We start from the raw sequence: 25427 nt of genomic DNA on the forward strand, positions 1-25427 counted from the left end.
AGTACTTGCATAACTTGGAGCGCTGCTGCATGGAGAATTGTGCTTTATCATACTGTATGACGTGTTTTCCAGGAAAAAAAACATAACAAAAATCAAGCCGCAACCTTTCTCCAAAGGCAACCTGATCTGTCACCTGCTGCTATGGCAACACTGGCGTCACCATGCCCCGCGTCCCGTCGCCCAATCGGAGACGGGCTCCCACGGTCATGCCGACCAATGGCTGCCCGGGGGAGGGGAGGGGCGGCGGTGCCAGAACGAGGCTGGTGACAGTCACCCCTCCGCCATCTTAGGATCGTTGAGTGACGAGAGCGCTTTCCTGCCTGAGACCCGCTCCCGGCGATCGGTCAATAAAATAAAGAAGGAAAAAGACAAAAAAACCTGAGAGGTAAGGATCATTGAGCCCTTGCTTTTCTCCTGTTTGCGTGAAATCCGGGCTTGGCCGCCGGAGAGGGGGGTAGTGTTTGTGTTGACAGTGATATCCGGTACCGGGGGGGTTGAAGGAAACCGAGAGAGAAAAATGGCGAATAATGGAAAATAAGCGAGTCTTTAATAAGAGCCGTTATCAAGGGGAATAGCCGTCCGTCTGGGCCGGGGCTGTGTTTCGGCGCAGCAGCAGGCTGGGCAGGTGTTCTGGAAAGGTACCGGCGCTGCCCGGGCCGGTGGGGTTCGGGGCGGGGGGGCTGGAGACGCGAGCTCTTCGGAACCGGTCCGCTGCCCGCGACCCGGACGGGCGGCGCGGACGAGCCCAGAAGCGCTGGGGTCGCCCTGTCCTTGTCGCCAGTCGACGGGGGGGACGTGCCGTCCGTGCGTGGTCTGTGTCCTCTCATCGGTCGGCTTGTTGTTCAAGTTTAGCATCATGCCCGGCACTCACCGCGGACACGATCTGTTCTACTGGAAGGCTTTGAACTGCTGATGGCGTTCAATTGATAACCCCCCCCCCCTCACCCCAGGTTATGGTGCACAGACCCCCAAGAATGTAATAATAATAAATAATAATTGCTAACACTTATATAGCGCTTTTCTGGACACTCCACTCAAAGCGCTTTACAGGTCATGGGGACTCCCCTCCACCACCACCAGTGTGCAGCCCCACCTGTAGTTTGGTATAAGCTTTTCTTAACGGGTCAGCAGCCCCAGGCAATGTGATGTCCGGCCTCCAGAAATGCTTTTCCGAGATCATTCCCGCCGCAAGGACTTAAAATACCTCAGCGGTCTCCCGGGGACCCCGGCACCGGTCCGGGGTTCCACCACACCTGTCGGTTTCTGTTCCCGTCTTGGACGCAGGACGTAGGATTTGCTGTAACTGACCGCTGGGGCGGGGTGACCAGCAGTGGGTCGCTCTGTGGCCGTGGGGTAGGTTGGCTCGGCTCTTGTGTACCCCCGTACCCCGAGTGGGGACTGCAGGGGCGGGGCACTCCTGTTGGGATAGACGCCGCGCTGAGGCGGCAGCAGCAGGTGAATCGGCCCAGGTGAGGGCACAGGTGCAGCACCTGTGGGCCTGGCCTGGTGCGTGTAATCGCCCTGTCTGGGCCTGTCCCGGGAGCAGGGAGCAGGGGTTTGTCCAGGAGTCAGGATCCTGCCTGGACCATTGCTGCTGTCAGATGGCTCTCTGTGCAGTCTGTGTCCTGGGCTGGTTTTGTCTCTCACTAAACACACTGAGAGAGGGAGAGTGCAGGTCCAGGGTGTCCGGTCCTGTCCTGGGGGGGGTCAGTGTGTCTGCAGGGTGTCCGGTCCTGTCCTGGGGGGTCAGTGTGTCTGCAGGGTGTCCGGTCCTGTCTTGGGGGGGTCAGTGTGTCTGCAGGGTCTTTGGTCCTGTCCTGGGGGGTCAGTGTGTCTGCAGGGTGTCCGGTCCTGTCTTGGGGGGGTTAGTGTGTCTGCAGGGTGTCTGGTCCTGTCTTGGGGGGGTCAGTGTGTCTGCAGGGTGTCTGGTCCTGTCCTGGGGGGGTCAGTGTGTCTGCAGGGTGTCTGGTCCTGTCCTGGGGGGGTCAGTGTGTCTGCAGGGTGTCCGGTCCTGTCCTGGGGGGGGTCAGTGTGTCTGCAGGGTGTCCGGTCCTGTCCTGGGGGGGGTCAGTGTGTCTGCAGGGTGTCCGGTCCTGTCTTGGGGGGGTTAGTGTGTCTGCAGGGTCTCTGGTCCTGTCCTGGGGGGTCAGTGTGTCTGCAGGGTGTCCGGTCCTGTCCTGGGGGGTCAGTGTGTCTGCAGGGTGTCCGGTCCTGTCCTGGGGGGGGTCAGTGTGTCTGCAGGGTGTCCGGTCCTGTCCTGGGGGGGGTCAGTGTGTCTGCAGGGTCTCTGGTCCTGTCCTGGGGGGGGTCAGTGTGTCTGCAGGGTGTCCGGTCCTGTCTTGGGGGGGTCAGTGTGTCTGCAGGGTCTCTGTTCCTGTCCTGGGGGGTCAGTGTGTCTGCAGGCTGTCCGGTCCTGTCTTGTTTCTGCAGCGGGTGTTGGGTTACCCAGCCGGTTGTTTTTCTGGGGTGGGCTTGTGTGGGGTTGTGGGGAGTGTTGCCCGAGTGCTGGTGAGCTGGGTAGATCAGGTGGCTGGTTGGCGGTGTCCTTGGGGTCAGGCTTGTCGTTCGAGGTTGGCCGAGCCAGCAGGTGCACTGACTGGCAGGTCTGTGTGGTCGTGCCGGGGGGCTCCTGGTTAGGACGGCCCTTCATTCTCCCAGTGTTTGCACGGCTGGGGTGGGGTCTTTAGTTGTGCCGTTGGGGTTGTATCCTCTTTGGTGTGGGGGCACCCACGTCCTCGCCCTCCACCACGTCCTCGCCCTGCCCTCCCCTGTCAGCGGAAGCATTTCCAGTGGAGAGGAGCAGACCCCTCTCGCTCACTGCCCGTCGTGCTGCTTTTGTTTTCCTCCCGAGACTTTTTTTTTGGCAAAACGCATCTTACCCCCCACCCCCTCACCCCCCAGTTGCACAACATCAGTTCGGTCGCCATCGCGAGTATGAGCAGCTCCCCTCTCCTTCGAGCAGGAGGAGCCTAGAGCGCTAAACCTGGCGACTGAGGTGCTGGCAGGCCCCGCGGGGTGGTGGAGCTGTGCTGCTCTCCCCAGGCTGTCCCCCACCCCTGCGCCCCAGAATCATCCCGCACCCCGAAACACGCCTGTCCTTGTAGCTCTGCGTTACTGCGGCTCGGGGCGTCGCGGTGTCCAAGCAGTGAGCCGCCGTGTGCCTGCCGTTAGAAGTCGGTCAGTGGAAATTTACAGAATAAGGTATCTGTATCCTCCCCCCCCCCCCCATGTCTGTTCTGTGCCAGCTGTAGAAACCTCCCTCCCGCCCGTTCCTCTTCCACTCATCTTGAGTTAATCTCCGACCCCTCTGAAGTCCCCGCGGCAGGGAGGATTAGTCCAGCTCCCAGCTCCCTGCAGCCTGGCCGTGTCCCGGGGTCGCAGGCTGCAGGAATGGGCAGGGCGAGGCGGAGCTGGGGGCGAGGCTGAGCGCGAGAGAGCGCCCGAGTGTGCAGTGGTGACCGGGAAGTCCTCGACAGCCACGCGCCGCGCCGAGATGGATACCCCCGTCTGTCAGCAGCTGGGCTGTGGCCTTATCCGGTCACACAGCTCTTCCTGTGTCCAGTTTGGGATCGGGGACAGGTGACGTAGAGGTGATGTCCTGGGGCACACGAACGAGGCGCCCCTCTCGCCCTTTCCCTGGGCATGATAGGAACACAAAGACGGATACAGGCGAGAGGAGCCATCCAGCCCTCTGGCCCGTGTGATGGTTATTACCAGCATATAGTAACTGCAGGGTGAGGGGTTCAAAATCCCAGGTGCTGCTGCTCTCTCTGCACCAGTACACCCAAGATGCATCAAACAGAGCCTGTCTGGCTTGCTCCGGCTGACATCTTCAGCCAGATTTAATTTGGGAGGAAGGATCTGGCGGTATTGTCTTTCCCGTGGTGTCGATAAGGCAGGTTTTTGTTTCTTCCAGCCGTGTGGCTGATGCCGATAACCCGACTTCTCTCGAGAAGTGGCCACATGAGATCCCCCTACCGGAGGGGCCCGATGAGCTGAATGACCTCTCTTTCGCGACCAGTCCGCTGTTCGTCTGTCCGAACGCCCGCCCGCCCCCCACCCTCCTCTCCTCTGCTCTCCCCCTCCTGGCCGTGTGAATTATTCTGAGGCCCAGCGCCGCCTCACTCATTAAACCTGAGCCGTGTGGGTCAGGCCTTTTCTCCTAATTAAGGGAGACGAGCGAGGGATTACACTTTGCAATTTTGTGCGTTTGAGTTTCTGCAGCGCAGCACTCTGCCCAGGTATAATTTGCGCAGAAATGAGCTGTTTGTTGTTGTGGTAGCTGGCGAATTCCCGAAGGTTTTCTCTAAGAGCTGTTTGTGCCGCTGGGTACCCTTTTGTTGAGAAAGTGCTGTGTGTATATTTAAACCCTGCTCTCACTTTCATCAGCTAAATTCAGAAGCTGGCACCAGGTAATAATCACCAGCTCATCTCTTTTTTTTTCTGTTTTTAGCCTTTTGAGGTCCAAGATATTCTTGCCGTCCTCGGAGTTAGTCACAGCTGCTGCGCTGCAAAGTGGTGTTTTTTCCTGTCCTTACCCCCCTCTCATTTTGTCATCACGGCTTTTAATTTTGAATATGAGTCAACGTTGTGGACAAACAGCACTGGGAACAAAGGAGTCTGAACACAAGTTTATATTCCGAGAAGTGGTGTCTGTTCTCCCAGGACGCAGCAGCAGCAGACAGAGAGCGGGGTTGTGGAAGACAGAGGCAGCCGCTGTGGGGACATGGATTTGGTGGCCTGCAGTCGACCCGCCAGGCGCCCCTCAGTCCCCTCACTGGGGCTCTGACAAGATAGTAACCACCAGACGGGCTCGATGGGGCCCAGTGGCCTCCTCTCGTTTGGAAGCCTCCTGGTTCTTGTGTGATGTACAGTTGGGGCTCTGCTCTGCGGCGGTTTTCTGGTCCGCGGCTCTGCGGTGCACGTGGGCCGGTCGGGGCAGCCCGTGGTGCTCTCTGCTGGGGGTGTGTGTGTGTGTGTGAGATAAGATCACTTAATTAGCCAGACACAATAAACACAAAACACAATCTTGTACTGGGGCTCTTGTATAAGTACTGAATTTGTCTTTTCGGAGAGCCCAGCTTGCTCTCCATGAGACACACAGACAGGGAGAGAAGCTGGGGGGTCAGAGCGCAGGGTCAGCCATTTATGCGGCACCCCTGGAGCAGTTGGGGTGAAGGGCCTTGCTCAGGGGCCCAACGGAGTAGGATTCCTCTGCCGGCCGCGGGATACGAACCGGCAACCTTCCAGCCACCAGATCCTTGGCCACAGAGCCACCGCGCCGCCCCAGGCCAGGGGGGTAAGGTGGATTAAAGGGGGCTGAAGAGATGGCAGTCTGGGAGAAGCATTTCAGGGCGGGGGGGGCGTGCAAGGCGGCAAGTCTGTAAGTGAGCAGAGAGTTTAGAGAAACGTCAAGCTGATCGTTGAGCGAATTCTGGAATGCGAGAAGAGGGATCTCTGAAAGGCCCTGTAAAAGTTTTGTTTTTGCCTCCACTCCTCTCTCCTTCTCCTCTCCAACCCTCACACAACCCCGCCCCCCCCCCCCCGGTCTCTGAATTGAGGGGAACCCTACACATCTCAGGCGTGTCGTTGGCCGGGACACGCAGCGCAGAAGTAGCCCCCCCCCTCCCTGTCGCTGACTGCGTTGGGCTGTGATGGTGTCTGTGTGTTTGTACACATGATTAACTCCAGAACAACACAGGAGCTGCGGGTATCGGCGCGACAGGAGCGTGTCAGTGTTTGAGGCGTGCCCACCTGTCTGAGGATCATTTTGGCTTCCCACGTCTTCGGAAAAACAGAAGAAAGGTTGTAGGCCAGAGGCTCGTTGGGATCCGAGGGTCTTGCATGGCTGTTTCTGGGAAGAGCCCGGCGTCCCGGCTGGTATCGTTCCCACACTGGAGTCTTCGTATCCCCACGAAAGACAGGAGGGTGGAGGCTGGTGGGGAAGAGGGGTTTGACCCTCACCGTTCGCCAGAGCGCCAGGCAGGGCTTGAGGGCTCTGGTGCGAGAGGGTGGGGGGTGGGTCACACACGGGTCCGAACCTCGGGTGGGGCGGGCGGTGGACAGGGAGGACGGCAGCGTCCCGCAGCTGGCCAGCGAGAGAGGGGGATAGCGGGGTTTCGCTGTCTGCTCCTCCGCTGCCTGCTCGCTCACCTCTGCGCACGCGGCTCTGGCGTCAGGTGGGACAGTGACCTGTGGAAAGCCCTGTTAGAGCTGTATTTCCACCCGTACTGTGTCCTCGTCTCCGTCCCTGTCCACCCCTCGCGCGCTGTCGGGGTCCCTCCCCCCCCTTCGGGCTCTTCCCGTCCCCCTTGTCCTCTCCTTCCCTGTTCTCCCCGGGATTTCCTCTCCCTCCCTCTCCCGGCCGTGTCTGCGGGCCCTGGCTGCCGGAATGTGTTGGGTAATGTCTGGCCGCAGTGAGACAGCAGGGTGGTGACTGTGGTCGGGGCAGGAGGCCTGCGGTCTGGCTCCCTGTGACAGTTTAGGAAAGAGGGAGAGAGTGGCGGATCGGCCCGCGCTCGGGCGAGGAGCTGTCTGCCGTCGTCCCGGGCCCGGCCTGACCCTCCCCGCCAGGGGGGGCGATCCGGATCTCGCGTGCGGCTCCGCTGCCGAATAGGCGGGACCCGGATCGGCCACCCCGGCTGTCCTGTGTCCTCTTGCCCCCCCCCCCCCCGCTGTCGTGCGCGCAGACGAGGAGCCGAGCAGAGAAATCGGCGCTACAGCGCACACTCCGGCCGTCGGGGTGACGACGGCGATAACGCAAGTCGGTCATCTTCCTCCACCTGTGCTGGGAGTGCCAGTGTTTTTCCGACTTCCTTCTGTGTTCCCTCTGCCCCTTGTCGCAAACCCCAGGTGTTGTCACGGAGGTGGAGAGAGAGGGAGCGCGAGATGATGAGATGAAGAGAAATTAGAAATTAGTTGTTTTTTTTTTTAAATCCTGCACCAGGCGGCAGGCCTGCAGCTCCCTCAGCAGCGGAGCTGCATTTTAGGAAAATTCCACGCTGTGAGAGAAGGGGGGGGTACAGGGAGGTGAGACAGTTCGGTAGCGAGAGTTGATCGATCTTCAGGTTAAGTAAACTATGGTGGACAGATAAGTAGCCAGGCGGGAACTGAGAAACCGACACGGGAAGGGGCAGGGAGCTGCAGGGAGACCAGGAGTGGGGCGCGGCGTTGTCCGGGAGGGTGAGCGTGCAGTATTTCTCTGGGAATGTGTGGGATGTGGGCACATGCCGTGCGGTGGAGAGATGAGGGAGACACTGAAGGGCATATAAGGAGGGCCAGAGCCCCTTTGTAACCCATTTGGGGCTACTTCCCACACACTGGCATTCTAACAGAAGGAGGAACACAGAGGGGCTTATTCTTGTGTTAAAGCTGTCACAGAGGGTACAGTGTGTACCTTTCTTGTGCACACAGCGTCTCTCGCGCCTGCCTTCAGCCTGAGCCCCTGCTCGTTCAGATCCAGGTCCTGACTGGCATAGCAAGCACCAGCACCCCCCCCGTCTCCCCGAAATCTTCGCCCGTCCTTTCCCCTCTCCAGCTCCGACGGCTCTGGAATGTGATATCTCCACTGGCCCAGGTACGACAGCCCGCCCTCGTCCCTCCCTGTGAATAATTCAGTTTCCATCTAAAAGTTTGAACAGCGGGCTCGTGTTTCAGCGTCGGCGTGCCCCCGTGCCCGTGTCTCCTGTCCGTCTTTTCTCGGATCACGCTGTTCCAGGGGGCCTGCGATGTTTCCCACTTCCCACCTCACTCTGTCTGCCCCTCTCCGAGAGTCCTGGGATTCTAACTTCAGTTCCTGTGCTGGTGGGGAAAAGTGAGCAGGTGCCGAATTTGGGGGAACCCTGGGTGCCTCTGACATGTCACTTGCTGGGACGCACGGCGCAGAAGTTGTTTAGCGTGTTTGTATACGTGTTTGACTCGCACGGTTCGTATCGGGGCGACGGGAGCACGTGTCGATGCCGGCGTCCGCGCGCGTGAGGGCCCGAGATTCCGGGGTATTAATAGGGCATGACTCCGCCGCCAGCCCGGGCTCCTGACCCGGGCCAAGAGCCCGCCGAGTGCCGGTCGAGAGCGGCTGCTCTAATTATAAACCCCCTCGCGCCCCTGACAGAGCCGCCGGGGCCGCGAGGTCGCGAGGCAGGAGGGAAGGCGCTCGCCCGCCGGGTCAAATCAAAGCTCGGAGCGCCAGGGCCGCCAGCGGCAGGGCTCCCCAGCCGGCTGTCGGGAAGTTGGCACAGCTGTCCGACCCGTATCGAGCTGGAAGCTTGAGAGCAGAGGCGCGGAGCAGCCAGATGTGTGCCACTGCTGTTACGCCACACCTGCGTCTGCGCGCGTTTGTTGACAACCGTGTTCAGTACCGGTGTCATTCCGGAGATGCCTCCGCAGAACCACCTGACTGCCAAACACAACATCTGGCTGATGTTTGGTCGAGGCCCGGCTTTTTTTTTTTTTTTTTTTTAGCTCTGAAGCGAGACGTTAGCTCAGGTTTTTTTTTTTTAAGTGGGGAAATAGTTTTACAAACGTGTTTTCTTTTTTCTGTTGTTCTTTTTTTTCTAATTAGGAAGGAGAACAAAACAATGCAATTGGGGTCGCGGACGTTAGTGTCATGTCTTTGAAAGTAAATTGGCGCGCGCCCCGTCGCCCCGGGGGCTGTGCCACTCCTCGCCGCTGAGGCTGCTGGCGCGGCCGAGCTCGGGGGGGTTGAGGTTCGATGACTCCAGCGCCGTGTCGGAGCTGCTGCAGAGCAGTCTGAGCCACGCTTAAGCTTCCCTGAGACTGTGAGCCTGATCACATCCGAGCTGCGGAGATCAGACTCCCCTTGCCACCTACGCTGGCTGACTGCACTGTACAAGCCTGCTGACTGTAGGGCTCGCCGGTCTGCCTCCTTTACGCATCCCGGAGTCCGGGCTTAGCTGCCTGACTCAGTGGCTGAATCTGCTCTGAGCCTGGTTGGGTAATACGGGACAGGCTTGAAGGTCAGATTAGGAATAACGACATGAAAAACATCCCCTGGGTAGAGCCGGCTTCTGCCTCGTAATCGCTCCTTACCGCCGGTCCCAAAGGCAGGTAGAGGGCATCTGCAGCCCGTGTGAGTAACCGGGGAGATGTGTGACGACGGGATCCCCCCCCCCCCCCCCTCCCCACGGAGGATGTCTGCTGGGAGGTCGGCTTTCTCCCGAGGATGGGAGACGGAGGGGTGACGCAGCTCGCCGTCTTTCTCTGACCTCAGCCCGGTCGGCTGTTAATCCCCGAGTATCCTCTCGACTTAGGGACTCGGCTGCAGGGCGGCTGCCCGTCTGTAAGGCAGGGTTCGTCTTTACCGAGCGGCGTGGGAGCAGGGCAGCCGGGCCTCTGCGCTCCTTCGCCGTCTCGCGGGCTGGGTTTTTCACCTCCCTTCAGTGGGCGGTGTTTCCCCATCCAGACCACCACCCCCCCGCGGCCCTGGAACACCACAAACCCCTTCTGTTGCGGGTTTGGAATATCGGGGCTGTCCCGACTGCTGCCCGCGCCCCTGAGACAGGGGCCTCTTCCCGCTCCGAGCCTCGCAGGCGGCGCCTCTCCTGGCGCGGTGTCCCGGGATGTCCCGCCTGGGGCTCTAGGGCTGGTGTCTCCTCCGTGGGCGTGCGGGTGCTGGGGCAGAGGGGGGACGAGCCCACGATGAGCTGGAAGCTCCTGGAGAGGACCAGGCGGTGGTTTCTGTGGCCTGACACTCCCGCCCCCCCCCCCCCCCCAGGAAAAGGACAGCTGAGCGGTCGTTCCTGGGGCCCAAACCCCACTGTGGTGTAAGTGAGGGGGGGCTGTGTGCACGTGTGCCAGCCCTTCCCTGCCCCGCGGCCCCGCCATCGCCTCGCCCTCACTCCGGTCGCAGCGCCTCTCGCCTCGGGGGGGGGACATTTTTCTCTTAATTCCAAGGTTTCGAAACACAAGAGACGGGCTCGAATCCAGGCGCTCCTCTCCCCCGCCGGAGGCACCAGCCGGGCCGGAGCTTCGCTGCCCGGCAGCCGCGCTGACCTCACGGGTGGCGAAACCCGACCCGCCCGCCAGCGCGACCTCGGCGGGCAGGTGACATAATTGCGTTGAGACTCGCCGCAGGAAAGGGGAAAAAAAACAGGCGCGGGCAGCAGACGTCTCAGCCTCACAGCCTCTCCCCCGGCTCCGGCTCCGCTCCTGGTTTTCCTGGTGCTGGGGAGCGAGCGAGTGAGCGAGCCGGCTCTTCCGACTTTGACAGATGCTGTTTACCAGCCCTTCTTGGAAGCCGGACTGAGGTTTCTTGTTCCTCTCTGTGTGGGGAAGTGGAGTGGGGGGGGTTCTGGCCCCTGGCCCAGCTGTGTGCTGCTGGAGTGCGTGTTGACGTGCTGCGTGTTTTCGGAACAGGCTCTGCCTGGATGGCTCAGATTCCAGCGTTGGGGGGGACCCTTCCTCACAGTGGCCGTGAGCCTCAGTGGTATCGATTGCTGCTACGCCTTCGGGGGGGCAGATCATTTGTGCACCCAGGCGGTGTAGCCCAGGAGAGAAAGGGATCACGCTCCCCCCTCTGTATTATCCTGTATTGCCCTCATATCGGTTTAAGAATGCCTGTGCCCAACACGGAACCAGAGTGGGGCTCCAGTCGCACCTGCCCATTGGTTTTCCTTCTGCCTCTGTGGCCCTGATCCCTCTGTCTAAGTGACTCTCCTTATCCCCGTCCCGCTGTCCTGTCCTGAGGTTGGCTGCGGTGTCATGGGTCCCGGTCCTGGAGAAGGGTCTGTGGACGTGTCGGGACCTGGCGTGACCCGGGCTTGCCAGGTGTGTGTGTGTGTGTGTTAGTGTGGTGCCGTGAGCTGGGAACAGTGCCGGTCAGTGACCGTTATGCCGGGTGCGTTGCCGGGTTACGCATCCACCCCCCCCCCCCAACTTGTACCGGAAAGGAAAGCCTGGCCTGTCGGTCAGTGCGTCCGCCCGCAGAACGGGAACAGCGAGGAACAGTCCCACCTGCCTCGCCCTGGAGACACTGCATTGCCGTGGAAACTGCAGGTCTCCCCCGCGGCCGGTCCGCTCCGAGAGCAGTGGGCCGACCCGATAACAGGTTCTGGACGCAAAGGTAGCCCCAGCGGGGAGACCCGCGTCCTTGGTCGTGTGATGTTTTTGTAGGGGACTAGATGGGTGGTCTTTTTCTCAGCTCCTGTCTTGATCTTCTCGCTCGGCACAGAGCTGTGTGTTGTAAGTCTGTGTCTGTCAGCTGTGTGTTTGAGCACATTTTGGCTCGTCCTTTAATTTTTCAGCAGAGGCACATTCTCTCTCCCTCAGGCAGGGCCGAGCAGAGAGCCGCGGCAAACTGGGTCAAAGCGGGATTCGGCATCGAGCGCGCGCTCACAGCTGCCCGCTCTCAAATACACGCATTAACACACTCGTCCATATTCACACACGCGTGCGCACACGCACGCACACGCACACGCACACGCAAGCCAGCTCGCTGCACTGCCCTCTCCACACGTACCATTTTCCCTTTCCAAGCACTTCACCTCACCTCCGAAATTGCAGAGTCCGAAGGGTGTGATTTCGAGCACAATGGCGTGTAAATGTTATGTTTGAAAAGACAATTCTGCAGCGTAATCAGCGACAGAGATAACTCCTCTCCACCTTCCCGCGCGTGTGTGTGTGCAGCCAGCTTGTGTGTGTGTGTGCGCTGGTTCTTTGTCGGTCTTGGCGCACATTCTGTTGTGTGCAGCAGTATTCCTGCTGCCCCTAGCCAGCGTGTTGTTGGTGTGTTGCTGTAGTTTTGGACCTGCTGCAGGTGTGCGCCTGCCTTTCCTGTGTGGCCGGAGTTTAGCGAACATCTTCAGCCACGTGAATAACGCCCCGCAGTTGCGTGGAGGTCCCAGGTACTGTGCTCTGTGCGTGCGGAGAGCTCGGAGTCGTTGGGTCTCTGCGGCTGTTCCCAGCCCTGGTCCCGGAGGAACTCTGTCCACTAGCTTCCACACCAGCTGATCTGTACGTCCGCAGTGGCTAACCGATGACTTCGCTGATCTGCTGGACCGCTCGGGTCTTTATTTACCTCGCTTCTTCGGTCGGACCCGAGTTTCCAGCGACTTCAGCCCCCCCCCGAGGGAGGGCAGTTCTGAGGCCCGGGAATGGGTCCGGTGTCGGTACCGATTCCAAGCCACGAGACCCGTGAGCAAAATGACAGTCACGCCCCACACGGGAACAGGAAATCAAGGAGCCTGCGCTGCAGAGCTCAGCTGGAGCAGAATCCAAGGAGAGGGCTCCTCCAGAGCCAGGCCAGGGCACTGCTCCTGCATCCGTGCCCGGCTCTCGCAGAGGGAAGCCCTTCCAGCAGAAGGCTCCACAGGCTCCAGGCCCCCACCCTCTTGTCCCCGTTGACTCCGGGCCCCTGCGCGAGATGTCGGGGCGCGTGCCTGAGGGGGCCCCGCGGGGTCCAGAGGAGTTGGGTGCTTGGAGATTATGAGTCATTGCCTTTCTAGGTGTGTGAGTGTTTGAGTCATCAGTATTATGAGCTGTAGCTCAGGAATTCCTGTACATCCGAAACAGCTTCTGACATTATCGGCGCAAAGCATACTAGGCGCACTGCACGGAACTGCACTGTATTGTACTGAATTGCACTTCATGTGCTATACTGCACTGTATTGTACTGCACTCTGTTGTACTGAATTGCACTGTGCTGTGCTGTGTTCTATTACACTGCACTGTGCCACACCGCCCTGCAAGGGTGCATACACAGTGAAGGATCTGAATGCCCTTTCACACAGTTGTCCTGCGTATTGTCAGCGTCAATATTTGTTGTACTTTTTAAGGAATCTTTGGTCTTATCTAAATCGCTCTGGGCACACGGGCCCGTGTTTGGACAGTTGGCGGCACCTGTCATCGCGGTGTCGGATACCGGGGGGTGCGGGGTGACGGCCCTTCACTGCGCTGTCACAGGGGGGTACCCCATGGTGCCCAGAGCCCAGGCGAGGGTGATGGGAGGGTTGTGCTGGGTAATTGGCTACATTCTATGAATTGGCTACATTACTCTGCTCTCCTCCCCACTGATAGCTGATGTGTGGTGAGCGTTCTGGCGCACTATGGCTGCCGTCGCATCATCCAGGTGGATGCTGCACATTGGTGGTGGGGGTGGAGGGGATCCCCATTACCTGTAAAGCGCTTTGAGTGGAGTGTCCAGAAAAGCGCTATATAAGTGTAAGCAATTATTATTATTATTATAATGGCGGTGCATGCCGTCCCTCACCGCGTGTTGGGGCCTCTGGGTCTCTCCTGTCAGGAGGTGGGGTTGTATGAATGGGTGGGGAGGGGGGGGGGCTGTATTTTTAGCCCTGACCTGTTTGGGCTCATTAGGGCTCCTAATCTTGAGTGATTTATAGCCTGGATCAGGCCTGAGTCTTTTTACATAGCTTCTGCCAGGAAGAGAGAGAGATCGAGAGAGGCCCTGATCCGTGCTTGTACTGTACTGTTTGTTTCCTGTCAGCTTATTGTCTTATTTCTGTCAGCACGTTTATATTTAGCGCCTCGGTCCCACGGCTCGCCACGCACACAAAGACTGGAAACACAGACAGGTTTTAGTGCTCATGAGCCCCTGGCGTTGCTTCCAGCGCGCCGTTGAGCACGGGGGTTCACTCCGACCATCCAGGGTGTGGAGCACGAGCGACGCGTTTTCCTGGGCGTCTGTCTGTCGTGTGGAAGGAACTGGGCATCTCCTGCCTGGGCCTGCTGTCCTGCCGTCAAGCTGAGGGGCGACGTGACACCCCTAGCCTCCTCGTGGCGCACGCGTGTGTAAGCGTGTGTAAGCGTGTGTAAGCGTGTGTAAGCGTGTGTAAGCGTGTGTAAGCGTGTGTAAGCGTGTGTTCGCGCGTGGAGCAGCCCTGGCAGGCAGGAGCAGTGCCTCTCGTCCTCGCGGGATGGGAAGGAGACGAAAGGGGGTGGGGTTGGGTGGGGTGCTCGCCCCTCTGCTCCGCGTCGTCAGCTGTGCGCGGGACCGGCGTGGTCCTGCGCAGGGGGGTTAGGCTGAACGAGAGGGGCGCTCTTATTCGTTACTGGCTGATGGCGGAGGGTTAGTCTTCTCTTGGCGTGTGGCTGGGGCGCAGCCCCTGGTTTACCGCTGGCGCAGGGCTCGTGGCGCTGGGACACCCTGGTGAGCAGTCAGCCAGGGAGGTTGTATAAGAAACTGGTGAATCTGAGACTGGTTTCTGAACAGTGGTGAGAGGAGTGAGAGAGGCTCGCTCAGCCTGGTCTGGTTCAGTCTCTGGTCCGTACAGTACGCCACGCCGGCGCTGTGCTGTGTTCCCCGTCAGTACCGCCGCGTCCCCTGTCCAGCAGGGGGCGTGTGTGTGTGTTGCGGTGCTTGTAGGGGGAGAAGGCTCAGTGGTGTGTGCCAGTCAGCGTAGCCTGGGCTCCTGGCCCTCCTCCTGGGGTTTGTCGGTAGACGTTTCGGCAGAGCCTGGTGCCGTTTCCCTCCCTGAACGAGTCAGTGCCGCTGCCCTGTCTTTTTATTCCTGGTCTCACCCCCAACTTTAAACACCTCCGCAAACAGCATTTCTCTGCCAGTCTGTGCCCCTGGCACGGTGCGCTGGACTCGCACGAGGCTGTCGGACAGCGCCCCCTAGCTCCCGTGCGTCTTTCTCCTCGCTGTGCACTGTCCCCCCGGCCCCTCTCTCCCCTTCCGCACCCCGTGTCCATCGGGGGCCCCCTGCCCCTCTGTCCGTGTGGTGTGGTGTGCTGGGGCTGTAGCTCTGTGACCCAGAGCGCAGATAAGAGAGGCTGCCGGGTTGAAGAGGGAGAAAACAGCTGATGGCAGCAATGTTCTCTCTCTCTGGTGTTTTTGTGCTTCTTTCTTCTCGGCCTCTTCCCCTCCCCCACCCTCCTCTCCCTCTCTCTCCCTCTCTCTTTGTTTGCCTGCTCTCTCCTCTCTCGCTGGGTTTCCACCCAACAACAGCTGCCGCGCTGCGATTGGAAGGCGGCGCGGGGGGCCGGGGCGGAGCCGGCTGCCTTGTTGTGATATTTTCCTAAGCCTCAGCGAGCCTGGAGCCTCAGTCCAGCCTCGGCGAGCGATAGAGAGAGAGAGAGACGTGCACTGCCGCAGCGCTCCAGTAAACGGCTGTCTTGAGCCCCCGAGACAAAGGAGAGACGAGCTGCCCCTGTCCGCGGCGCTTCGTCCGTCTCTGGTGGCGAGGAATGAACCCAGCGCCAAGCTGATCTGATTTTTTTTTTTCCTCTGCTTCTCTTTTTTTTTTTCTCCCCCCACTCTGTCCTGCAGAACCGGCAGCAGGAAGAAGCGAAGAGACAGACTGACGGAGAGAGAGAGAGAGATTTTTTTTATTCGTGTGTGTGTGCGCGCGTGCGTGTGGATCTCTCGCACACGCAAGGCTCGCAGGAACCTCCCGAGACATCATCGCGCAGAGAAGCAGGCCGATTTCCTCTTTCGTTTCTTCACCACCCCCATCCCCCCCCCCCCACTCTCGCCGGCAAGCCACCTGCCCGACCCGACCCGACCCGGAGACCCCCTTCTCCATCCGCTGTCCCCGAGCCCGGCGGAGGGGGTGAGTGTCTGATGCCCCTCGAGGATGAGTCCCGCGCTGGAAGCCATGCAGGCCGAGCAGCAGGGCTTCTCCGCCAAGGGGGTGCTGCTTGAGCCCTTCGTGCACCAGGTGGGCGGCCACTCCTGCGTCCTGCGCTTCAGCGAGCAGACGATCTGCAAGCCTCTCATCCCCCGCGAGCACCAGTTCTACAAGAGCCTGCCGGCCGAGCTGAGGAGGTTCACGCCGCAGTACAAGGGTGAGTCTCCGGGCCCGGCCCGCCCAGCGCGTCGCGGTCCTGTTGTTGTTGTGTAGGGTCTAAGGTGCCTGTTCCTGGGGGATGTGTGGCGCTGGAATGCATTGCTTCTCTATTGCTGGTCCCCCTGCTCTCTCCCTCTCTGTCTTTCTCTGTCCCTCAGCGCGAGGGCGTCAGGTGTAGAGGCCGGGCGGTCGCGTGAATGCAGTGGTGGCGATCGGCGTGTTCGTTACGTTGTCCTCCGCCACTGAGGCGCGTGTGTGTGTGTGTGTCTGTGTCTGTGCGTGTATCCCGGTGTCGAAGCATCTCCCTTTAGGCAGAGGAGAGCAGGAGTCTGAGGTAAGGCGAGGTGAAGGCGGGTCCTCTCCCGAGACAGGTGGCTTCGAGCCCCGACGGGCGAGCCCGCTTGAGGGCAGACCCCTGCTCTGTACGCCTCGGCGCTAGCCAGCTCTGGCCACAGGGGGGCACTGTAGTGCCAGGTGTGCACACCTGTAACCGAGTCCTGGGTAAGGAGACAGGTAAGTGACCTTGTGGCCAGCTCGGCATAAACCTTTTATTTTAGCACGATGCTGTGCAAATGTTATTAAGGTGCAGATCTTGATGCGAATGTATGTTCACAGGTACCATGGTAAGGGCTACTGCAGTTGGCTTAGAAAAACAATTGCCAACATTCTGATTTACTCAGGCGCAGTAAAATTTAGACAACGAGGCAGCTGGGGTTTGATAACATGGTGATCCTTGATAATGTTGTTATCTGATCTCGCAAGCGTGCTGTGGTTTCTGTAAACTGACACTCCTAAAACAGAAGCAATATCTCTGTCAATAAACCTTCAGTGAATTAAAATACCCACGTTGCCTCATTTTTTTTTTTGTTTTCATTGTCGTCGGGTCTTGTGAGTTGCGAGTTTTAGGCCCAGGGATCTCAAACACACACACACACACTGTGGGGTCCTGAAGTCTGGGGCTCACAGGCTTCAAAATGTCTGTGGAAATTGTTGGGGGCTGTTGTCTTATGATGCTGTTGTGTCCATTTTCTGGGGAGGTGTGTGTGTGTTGGTACGCGAGAGAGGTTTATTTCGGTTTTAGGCTGTAACACGGGCTGGGTGCTGTTCTTCTGCACCAGACAGGTGGGCTGTGAACTCACTTCAGCGTTGTGCTTCATCTCTCCTTCAGTAAAACCTCAAGGGAACAGAATCTTTCTCTGTTTCTCTGTCTGCCTCTTGTCTCTCTCTGCACTGCTCTCCTTCCTCTTTACTCTCTCTCTCTCTTTGCCCGACTTCCTTACCTGTCTTTCCACCTAACAAGTCTCACCTGCTTCCTGCCGGACCCCTCCCTTCACCCCAGCCCTGGTCTGTATCTGCCGGGGGGCCAGTCTCCCCTCCCACCCCCACCCCCCCTCGCACCTGGGACCACCTTCACGCCAACCGCTCTGTCCAGCTCTGAGCGCGCGTCGCTGTCAGTAGTGCTGAGAGTGGAGGGGGTTGGGGTGAGAAGGATTTTTCATGTCTGGAAGGATCTGTGAATTGTTGGGGCGCCTTTCTCTGCCAGTTTCAAAGACTTTTCTAATAAAGAGATGCTTGACTCCCCCACCCGTGTCCACCTGTCCACTACGAGCACTTGTGGGCAGAAGACAACAGAGCAGGGAGCAGTACTGTCTCATTCCTGGCCTGCTGTGCCGATACCTGTGTGTCTGGGCCAGTCCGCGCGGAGCACCTGTTGTTCTTTTTTTTTTGTTTTGATTTTCCCGAATCTCCTTTCTCTTCCGTGTTTTGCTTGTGTCCTGACCAGGGCTGTAACTGGACTGTGTGTTGTACAGTCCCTGGCTTCCTCATGACCTGTCACGAGCTCGCTGGCTTGGTGTGCTCATTTGCTGTATGTCTTAATATTGTGACTTTTGTACGGATGGGGACGATTGGAAAACAAAGCAGACAATGTTAATCATGCGTCTCTCTCTCTCTATATATTTTGAATATATATATATATCTCTCGCACCATCTGCATTGTGATGCTGTAATGAACTCCAGTTCATTGCCAATAAAGCCCTGCCTTAACTGCATCCACTCCCGCCTCCTGTGTTTATTGGGGAACCTGCTCGAGCTTTGCCTGACGGGGGGAGGAGGGGGTTCCGTTGTTGCTGCTGCACTCTCATGCGCACCCACTTTTGTGCCCCATCTCTCCCCACCCCTCTCATTCCTTGGATCTCGAGCTCTGCCAGTCTCCCTGTCTGTGTGTCCTGCGACTGTCCAGATCTTTTGATCCTCCGTCGGGTTCAAAGAAGCCAGATCCAGGGAGCACTGTTAAGTTTAAAAGCCTGGAGAGATCTGTCCCTTTTAAGAGAGAGAGAAAAAAAAAAAGAGAAGTGGGTAAGAGCGAGGAATGGGTTCCCAGCACAACTCCTCTGTTGTTTTGAGGTTTTTGCTGGGCAGTTGTGTAGGCTGTGTCCTGTAAATATAGAAATGCGATGACGCTTGTGCTAACGGAAGTCCCGTTTCCTCTCGGTGTCCTTCTCCGGTCTCCTCCAGGTGTGGTGTCGGTGAGTTTCGAGGGGGATGAGGAAGGGAACCTGTGCCTCATCGCCTACCCCCTGCACAGCGACGCCGGAGAGCTGGAGAAGAACGTGGACCCCTCGGCCGACTGCGAGCCCAAGAACAAGATGGTCAAGTGGGGGAACAAGAAGCAGGGGCTCCTGCTGGACAACGAGAACTACAGCAAGGAGAGAGCCCGGCAGCTGCGCAAGGAGGAGAAGCTGAAGAGGTGAGAGGCCAGCCTGAGACCACACACACACACACTGAGAGACTTGGAGGGACACTGTACAAGTCTCAGAACACTAACGCCAACACAGAGGGGAAAAAGAGCTGTTCTGAGTCAGTAAACTAATTAAAGACGAATAAAGACAGTACTGTGAGTGTGCATCTTAATTAGTTGTTTCCAGCACAGCTTTTAGTGACGGAGCTGCGGTCTCGGGTGACCCAGCAGTAAGAGCGCTGCTCCAGTTCTGCTTTTCACCAGGGAGAGTGTCGGTACAGACTGTTCTGCTACTGAAGCCCCTCCTCCAGGGAAGCTCGCTGAACCGAACACGCTCGCTCGCTCGCTCGCTCGCTCAGACGCCCAGAGTCACACGAGCCCCGGCGGCACAGGGTCAGATGCTGTTGGCAGACGACCGTTTGTTGCAGTCAGACTCTTGATATCGAAAGGGCGGTAGGAGACTGTTCCGTTTCCGCTGTGTGCTCATCTGTGGAGTCGCTGGGGCCTGTTCCATGTGCGGCACGCTTCCAGACGGCACAGGCAGGGAGGTGGATCAGACTCCCAGTGCGGAGTGGAACAATCCCTTACAGCCTTTACAGCCAGCTGCTGCCGTCTGCTTCCAGTCGCTCTTTGCCGTTCTGTCCGAGGAGGTCTGCACAGGGGAGCTTCTCAGCTTCATCATTTTTCCTCTCTCTCTCTGTGTGCGTGTGTGTCAGCAGCCACCGCGAGGAGGAGTGCGAGTGGGCGAACCAGTCAGAGGTGCTGCGCTACAGCCTGGAGAAGGGCAACGTGAAGGCGCAGTTCAAGCACAACCCCTGGAGCATGAAGTGCCACCAGCAGCAGCTGCAGAGGATGAAGGAGAACGCCAAGCACCGCAACCAGTACAGTATCCTTTCCGGACGAGGTGGCTCCGGGGCTCTGTTCACGACCGCAGTGTGGCGATGTCGGGCGTCGTGGTGGCGTTCGCATCGAGACACGTGGGGCTCTCTGACACTCCCCCTCTGAAAGGTTTCTTAAGCCTCACTCCTCCAAACAGCTAAGTTCTCCTGTTTAGCCTTTAGCCTCAGTGAGAGGTGTCCTGCCGGAAACAGGAGGCTGTAGGACGAGAGAGAGAGAGTTTGGAACGGGACACCGCTGGGTAATGAGGGTCTTTAGCTATATATTCCTTTGCTTAGAGAGGTTTGAGAAACGACTGCATCGTTCCGCAATCGAGAGGTCTTGAAGGGCTGACGCCGGGCTGGGTTTAGCGCTTGTGTGAGGTCGGAGGTCGGAGGTCGGGGAAGCTGTTGTTAAGGCGGAGAAGCATGACCGGCAGAAATGGCAACAAGCTGTCGTGTTTTACTAGACGTCCGTGGTGCCCTGCGGTAAGGGCGGGGAAGGCGAGGTTTATCTCGGAAACGCCACGGCCGCGTCACCTTCCGAGGGCAGCGGGGGGGGGTCTGGGGGCGCCCCGCGGGGCAGCCGTCTGGGGAGCGCAACCTCGTCTGCGGCGCGCCGTGTGGCCCTTGACTCCGCTGCTCCCAGAGTTCATCCTGCTGGAGAACCTGACCTGGCGCTACGCCATGCCTTGTGTGCTGGACCTGAAGATGGGCACCCGGCAGCACGGCGACGACGCCACCGAGGAGAAGAAGGCCAACCAGATCCGCAAGTGCCAGCAGAGCACCTCGGCCATCATCGGGGTCCGCGTCTGCGGCATGCAGGTGAGCAGGCAGGGGGGCCTGGGGCAGGAGAGAGAGACGATAGGAGAGAGAGTGGACACTGTGAGCTGTTTCTCAGTGGAGAGAGAGAGTGGACACTGTGACCTGTTTCTCAGTGGAGAGAGAAAGAGAGAGGACACTGTGAGCTGTTTCTCAGTGGAGAGAGAGAGAGGACACTGTGAGCTGTTTCTCAGTGGAGAGAGAGAGTGGACACTGTGAGCTGTTTCTCAGTGGAGAGAGAGAGAGTGGACACTGTGAGCTGTTTCTCAGTGGAGAGAGAGTGGACACTGTGAGCTGTTTCTCGGTGGAGAGAGAGAGAGTGGACACTGAGCTGTTTCTCGGTAGAGAGAGAGAGAGGACACTGTGAGCTGTTTCTCAGTGGAGAAGGAGGGAGTGGACACTGTGAGCTGTTTCTCAGTGGAGAGAGAGAGAGTGGACACTGTGAGCTGTTTCTCGGTGGAGAGAGAGAGTGGACACTGTGAGCTGTTTCTCGGTGGAGAGAGTGGACACTGTGAGCTGTTTCTCGGTGGAGAGAGAGAGTGGACACTGTGAGCTGTTTCTCAGTGGAGAGAGAGAGAGTGGACACTGTGAGCTGTTTCTCGGTGGAGAGAGAGAGTGGACACTGAGCTGTTTCTCGGTGGAGAGAGAGAGTGGACACTGTGAGCTGTTTCTCGGTGGAGAGAGAGAGTGGACACTGTGAGCTGTTTCTCGGTGGAGAGAGAGAGTGGACACTGTGAGCTGTTTCTCAGTAGAGAGAGAGAGAGTGGACACTGTGAGCTGTTTCTCAGTGGAGAGAGAGAGAGTGCCCACTGCCAGCAGGGAGAAATAGAGACAGAGGTGCACTTCCTACTGCACTGTGACAGATACTCTGGGATTAGAGAAACATTCTTCCCGAAATTCAGAAATCTAATCCCAGAGTTCCCACACCTGCCAAAACCACAACAGGTCCCAATCCTACTGGGAGAGGGAGGAGGGAACTCAGTTGATCTGGCAGCCCAGTATGTGATCTCCTGTCACAGCCTGAGGAACAGTGAGTCCGTCTCCCAATAATGCTCCAGCTGCCTACAGTATGTCAATATTATATAATATGTCTTTGTTGTAAATGTCTGTAACATGTCTGTAGATTTTATTTTACTTCTATTTTTTGTTTTGTTCTATGTTAATTTTATTATTTTTATTTGCTTTGGCAACACTGATTGTACCCATCGGTCATGCTAATAAAGCACCTTGAATTGAATTGAATTGAATTGAGTGGACACTGAGCTGTTTCTCAGTGGAGAGAGAGAGAGTGGACACTGTGACCTGTTTCTCGGTGGAGAGAGAGAGAGTGGACAATCTGAGCTGTTTCTCGGTGGAGAGAGAGTGGACACTGTGAGCTGTTTCTCGGTGGAGAGAGAGAGAGAGGACACTGTGAGCTGTTTCTAGGTGGAGAGAGAGAGAGTGGACACTGTGAGCTGTTTCTCGGTGGAGAGAGAGAGTGGACACTGTGAGCTGTTTCTCGGTGGAGAGAGAGAGTGGACACTGTGAGCTGTTTCTCGGTGGAGAGAGAGTAGACACTGTGAGCTGTTTCTCAGTGGAGAGAGAGAGAGTGGACACTGTGAGCTGTTTCTCAGTGGAGAGAGAGAGTGGACACTGTGAGCTGTTTCTCAGTGGAGAGGGAGAGAGAGAGTGGACACTGTGAGCTGTTTCTCGGTGGAGAGAGAGAGAGGACACTGTGAGCTGTTTCTCAGTGGAGAGAGAGAGAGTGGACACTGTGAGCTGTTTCTCGGTGGAGAGAGAGAGAGGACACTGTGAGCTGTTTCTCAGTGGAGAGAGAGAGAGAGGACACTGTGAGCTGTTTCTCGGTGGAGAGAGAGAGAGGACACTGTGAGCTGTTTCTCAGTGGAGAGAGAGAGAGAGGACACTGTGAGCTGTTTTTCAGTGGAGAGAGAGAGAGTGGACACTGTGAGCTGTTTCTCAGTGGAGAGAGAGAGTGGACACTGTGAGCTGTTTCTCAGTGGAGAGAGAGAGAGCCGATACTGTGAGCTGTTTCTCAGTGGAGAGAGAGAGAGTGGACACTGTGAGCTGTTTCTTGGTGGAGAGAGAGAGAGTGGACACTGTGAGCTGTTTCTCGGTGGAGAGAGAGAGTGGACACTGTGAGCTGTTTCTCGGTGGAGAGAGAGAGTGGACACTGTGAGCTGTTTCTCGGTGGAGAGAGTGGACACTGTGAGCTGTTTCTCGGTGGAGAGAGAGAGTGGACACTGTGAGCTGTTTCTCGGTGGAGAGAGAGAGAGTGGACACTGTGAGCTGTTTCTCGGTGGAGAGAGAGAGTGGACACTGTGAGCTGTTTCTCGGTGGAGAGAGAGAGAGTGGACACTGTGAGCTGTTTCTCGGTGGAGAGAGAGAGAGTGGACACTGTGAGCTGTTTCTCGGTGGAGAGAGGAGCTCAGTGACCGTCTCTCGCTGTCGAGACCTGCCTGCTACATTCCCCTCCGTGTCTCCGCCTGTCTCAGGTGTACCAGTCGGACTCGGGCCAGCTGATGTTCATGAACAAGTACCACGGGCGCAAGCTGACCGTGCAGGGCTTCAAGGAGGCGCTGTTCCAGTTCTTCCACGACGGGCGCCGCCTGCGGCGGGAGCTGCTGCTGCCCGTGCTGCGCCGCCTGCGCGAGCTGGAGGCCGTGCTGGAGGCCCGCGAGTCCTACCGCTTCTACTCCAGCTCGCTGCTCATCATCTACGACGGCAAGCGCCCGCGGGCCGGCCGGCCCCGGCACCGCGGCGGCGAGGAGGGCGAGGAGGACGAGCTCTCCGAGGAGGAGGAGGACGAGGAGGAGGAGGGGAGTGGGCACGAGGGGGGCTGCGCCGGCGCCTTCGGCTTCCCCTCGCGGCGGGCGGCGGGCGGCGCGGCGGGCGGCGGCGGGCCGGGCTCGGGGGGCTGCGGGAACGGCGGGAGGAGCGGGGAGGGCGGCGGCGGCGGCGGCGGCGGGAGGGGCGACAAGGGCTGCCCCCTGGTGGACGTGCGGATGATCGACTTCGCTCACACCACGTGCCGCCACTACGGCGAGGACAGCGTGGTGCACGAGGGGCAGGACACGGGCTACATCTTCGGCCTGCAGAACCTCATCGCCATCATCAAGGAGCTGGAGGACGACAGCGGCGACTAGAGCCCGGGAGAATCCCAGCTCTTCCCTTCGCGCCCGAGACCGGACACTTCCGCGGAGCACAGAGAGGGTGCCGGGACGGATACGAGGCCGAGGACGTCTGTGATGCATGCACGGCCGGGAGCCTGTCCCGCTGTGGCCCAGGGGCCTGTTACTGACCGCTGGGGGAGGGGGGGTGTAATCTGACATCATAAACGGACGCCTGCGTGTTTTCTGCCAAGAGCGGCTGTAGTTTTTGTCTGTCAGGGAACGGGGGGGGGTGTGACCTGACCCGTCCTCTTCTGTATCTGTGCGTTCATTTGTTGGTTTCTTCGACTCTCGAAACTGTCGTTTTTCATCCCCCTTCTTTTCCAGTGCTGTTTTACAGGGGAGGAAACAAAAAAAAGCTCTGGAGTGTTTTCTTTTTCGAAACGGGGGGGAAAAGAGCAGCAGCAGCAGCAGCACATGAACCGAGCATGAACTGAACTGCCTGCGGCAGACCCGCGCCCTCCCAGCCTCGTTCCCTTGACCCTCGGACACGTGGCGTGCGCGGGGAGGCCGGGCCGCCGGGCGCGTGGCCGGTCAGTCAGTGAGTTGACCTCAGGTCTTTGACGGAGACGGTTTGAGCTTTGTGCCCCCTGGGCTTGACCACGCTCGCTCATGGGGGCGGGCAGTGTGCCCACGGGGTGGGGTTTGCTTCTGGGGCCGAGGAGGGGAGCCGCAAGGGGGCCGGACACAGCGTGGCCTGTCTTCTGTGCATGGACTCGGCAAAGACTTGCCCTTCTCTCTCTCCCCTTCGCCCTCTCTTCCGCCTGTGGGGGGGAGCACTGTGGCCGAGACGACAGAATGTGAACGGGGGGCAGGTGGCGCGTCACCCTCTGCCCCTGCCCCTCCCCCCTCCTTGTCCTGCCCCGAAATTCAGCCTCCGTGGCGACTGAAGTAAAAAAAATTCTACAAGAAAGTGAACTAAAAGCAGAGACTCTATAGATCTTTATTTATTTGAAATATTTCTTTAAAAAAAAAGGCTACAAAAAAGACTTAAAAAAAATGGAGGACAAATGAAGACACACAAAAGCAGAAGACTACATTCCATATTATTAATATTATAATTGTTAATATTTGACAATTGCAGATGCTTCTCTATATCTTATATTCCTGTGTGTATGCAGTATGTCCAAGAAAATAAAGATAAACATTTTTTTTTCTTCGTGGTAGATCCATTGTGGTATTTACATCTTTTTTTGCATCTCGGGTTCGGATGGGTTTCTGGGGTACAGTGGCTCTGTCTCCCCTCCGGTGGTCCCAGCGTGGGCTGGCTTGCTCTCAGACAAGGGATGCGGAGCTCTGTGCCTTCGACCTGCCTTGTCTGTAAATTCGAGTGCTCTGCAGATGTGTAATGTAATCTAATGTTGCTTTATTAGCCCTATACAATTTCTTGGATTAGGGATTCATCTTTTCGCATACCCCAGCTTGCTCTCCATGAGACACAGACACACAGACAGGGAGAGAGAAGCTTGGGGTCAGAGTGCAGAGTCAGCCATTTATATTATACTAAAATTCCCTCAAGCCAGGTCAGGAGTAGGGACCCCCAGGCCAGAGGCAGGTTTCAGCACAGCAGTCCTGCCCTTCGTGGGCCTGCCTGATCTCTCGCGGGCAAGACGAATCTCCCCCCACCCGAAAAACCAGGAAGCTCGGGGCGGCAGGTCCCAGAGACCCGCCAGTCCACAACAGCGCGTCGCCGTCTCCCTGGAGCAGGGCCAAGCAAGGGGCTCATTTTGGGCATCGAGCATTTCGCAGAAGCAGGTCGAGACCTCGGTTAACAGCAGAGCTCCTCTAGACACCTCAGCCACTGCGGGGCTGGGCGAGATCCGCGTTTTTTCCCAGCATCATCCTGCCCGTACTGGGCAAAGGTGAACAGTTGGCAAGATTAACCTTTGTTCCTGGTGTTTACAGGTTTCAAGTCCCACAGGCTGGGGAGGAATTGTCCTACAGCAGCAAGCGAACAGGCTGACAAGTTGACATAATGGGAAACTTTGAGATTGAAAGCACAGGGTCTTATATATTAAAAGCGTTTTTTCCTTGCTTATTAACTCAAGGATGAATT

General features: G+C 58.1%; 1 protein-coding gene across 2 annotated transcripts; it reads left to right on the plus strand.

Moving 5' to 3' along the window:
- Positions 1–206: 206 nt before the first annotated feature.
- On the plus strand, positions 207–24527 carry ip6k2a (inositol hexakisphosphate kinase 2a). Of its 2 annotated transcripts, none has more exons than XM_069189592.1 (6): positions 207–385; positions 15248–15765; positions 18285–18516; positions 19224–19393; positions 20032–20207; positions 22697–24527. In XM_069189592.1, exons 2-6 carry the CDS (start codon positions 15555–15557, stop codon positions 23345–23347), a joined length of 1440 nt encoding a protein of 479 aa, XP_069045693.1. In that variant the 5' UTR covers positions 207–385; positions 15248–15554; the 3' UTR covers positions 23348–24527. The 2 variants fall into 2 exon arrangements, with proteins under 2 accessions (XP_069045693.1, XP_069045694.1); XM_069189593.1 differs by having other exon boundaries at positions 19227–19393.
- The last annotated feature ends 900 nt before the right edge of the window (positions 24528–25427 follow it).

The sequence above is a fragment of the Lepisosteus oculatus genome, chromosome 4, assembly GCF_040954835.1.
Source record: "Lepisosteus oculatus isolate fLepOcu1 chromosome 4, fLepOcu1.hap2, whole genome shotgun sequence".
Taxonomy (NCBI): Eukaryota; Metazoa; Chordata; class Actinopteri; order Semionotiformes; family Lepisosteidae; genus Lepisosteus; species Lepisosteus oculatus.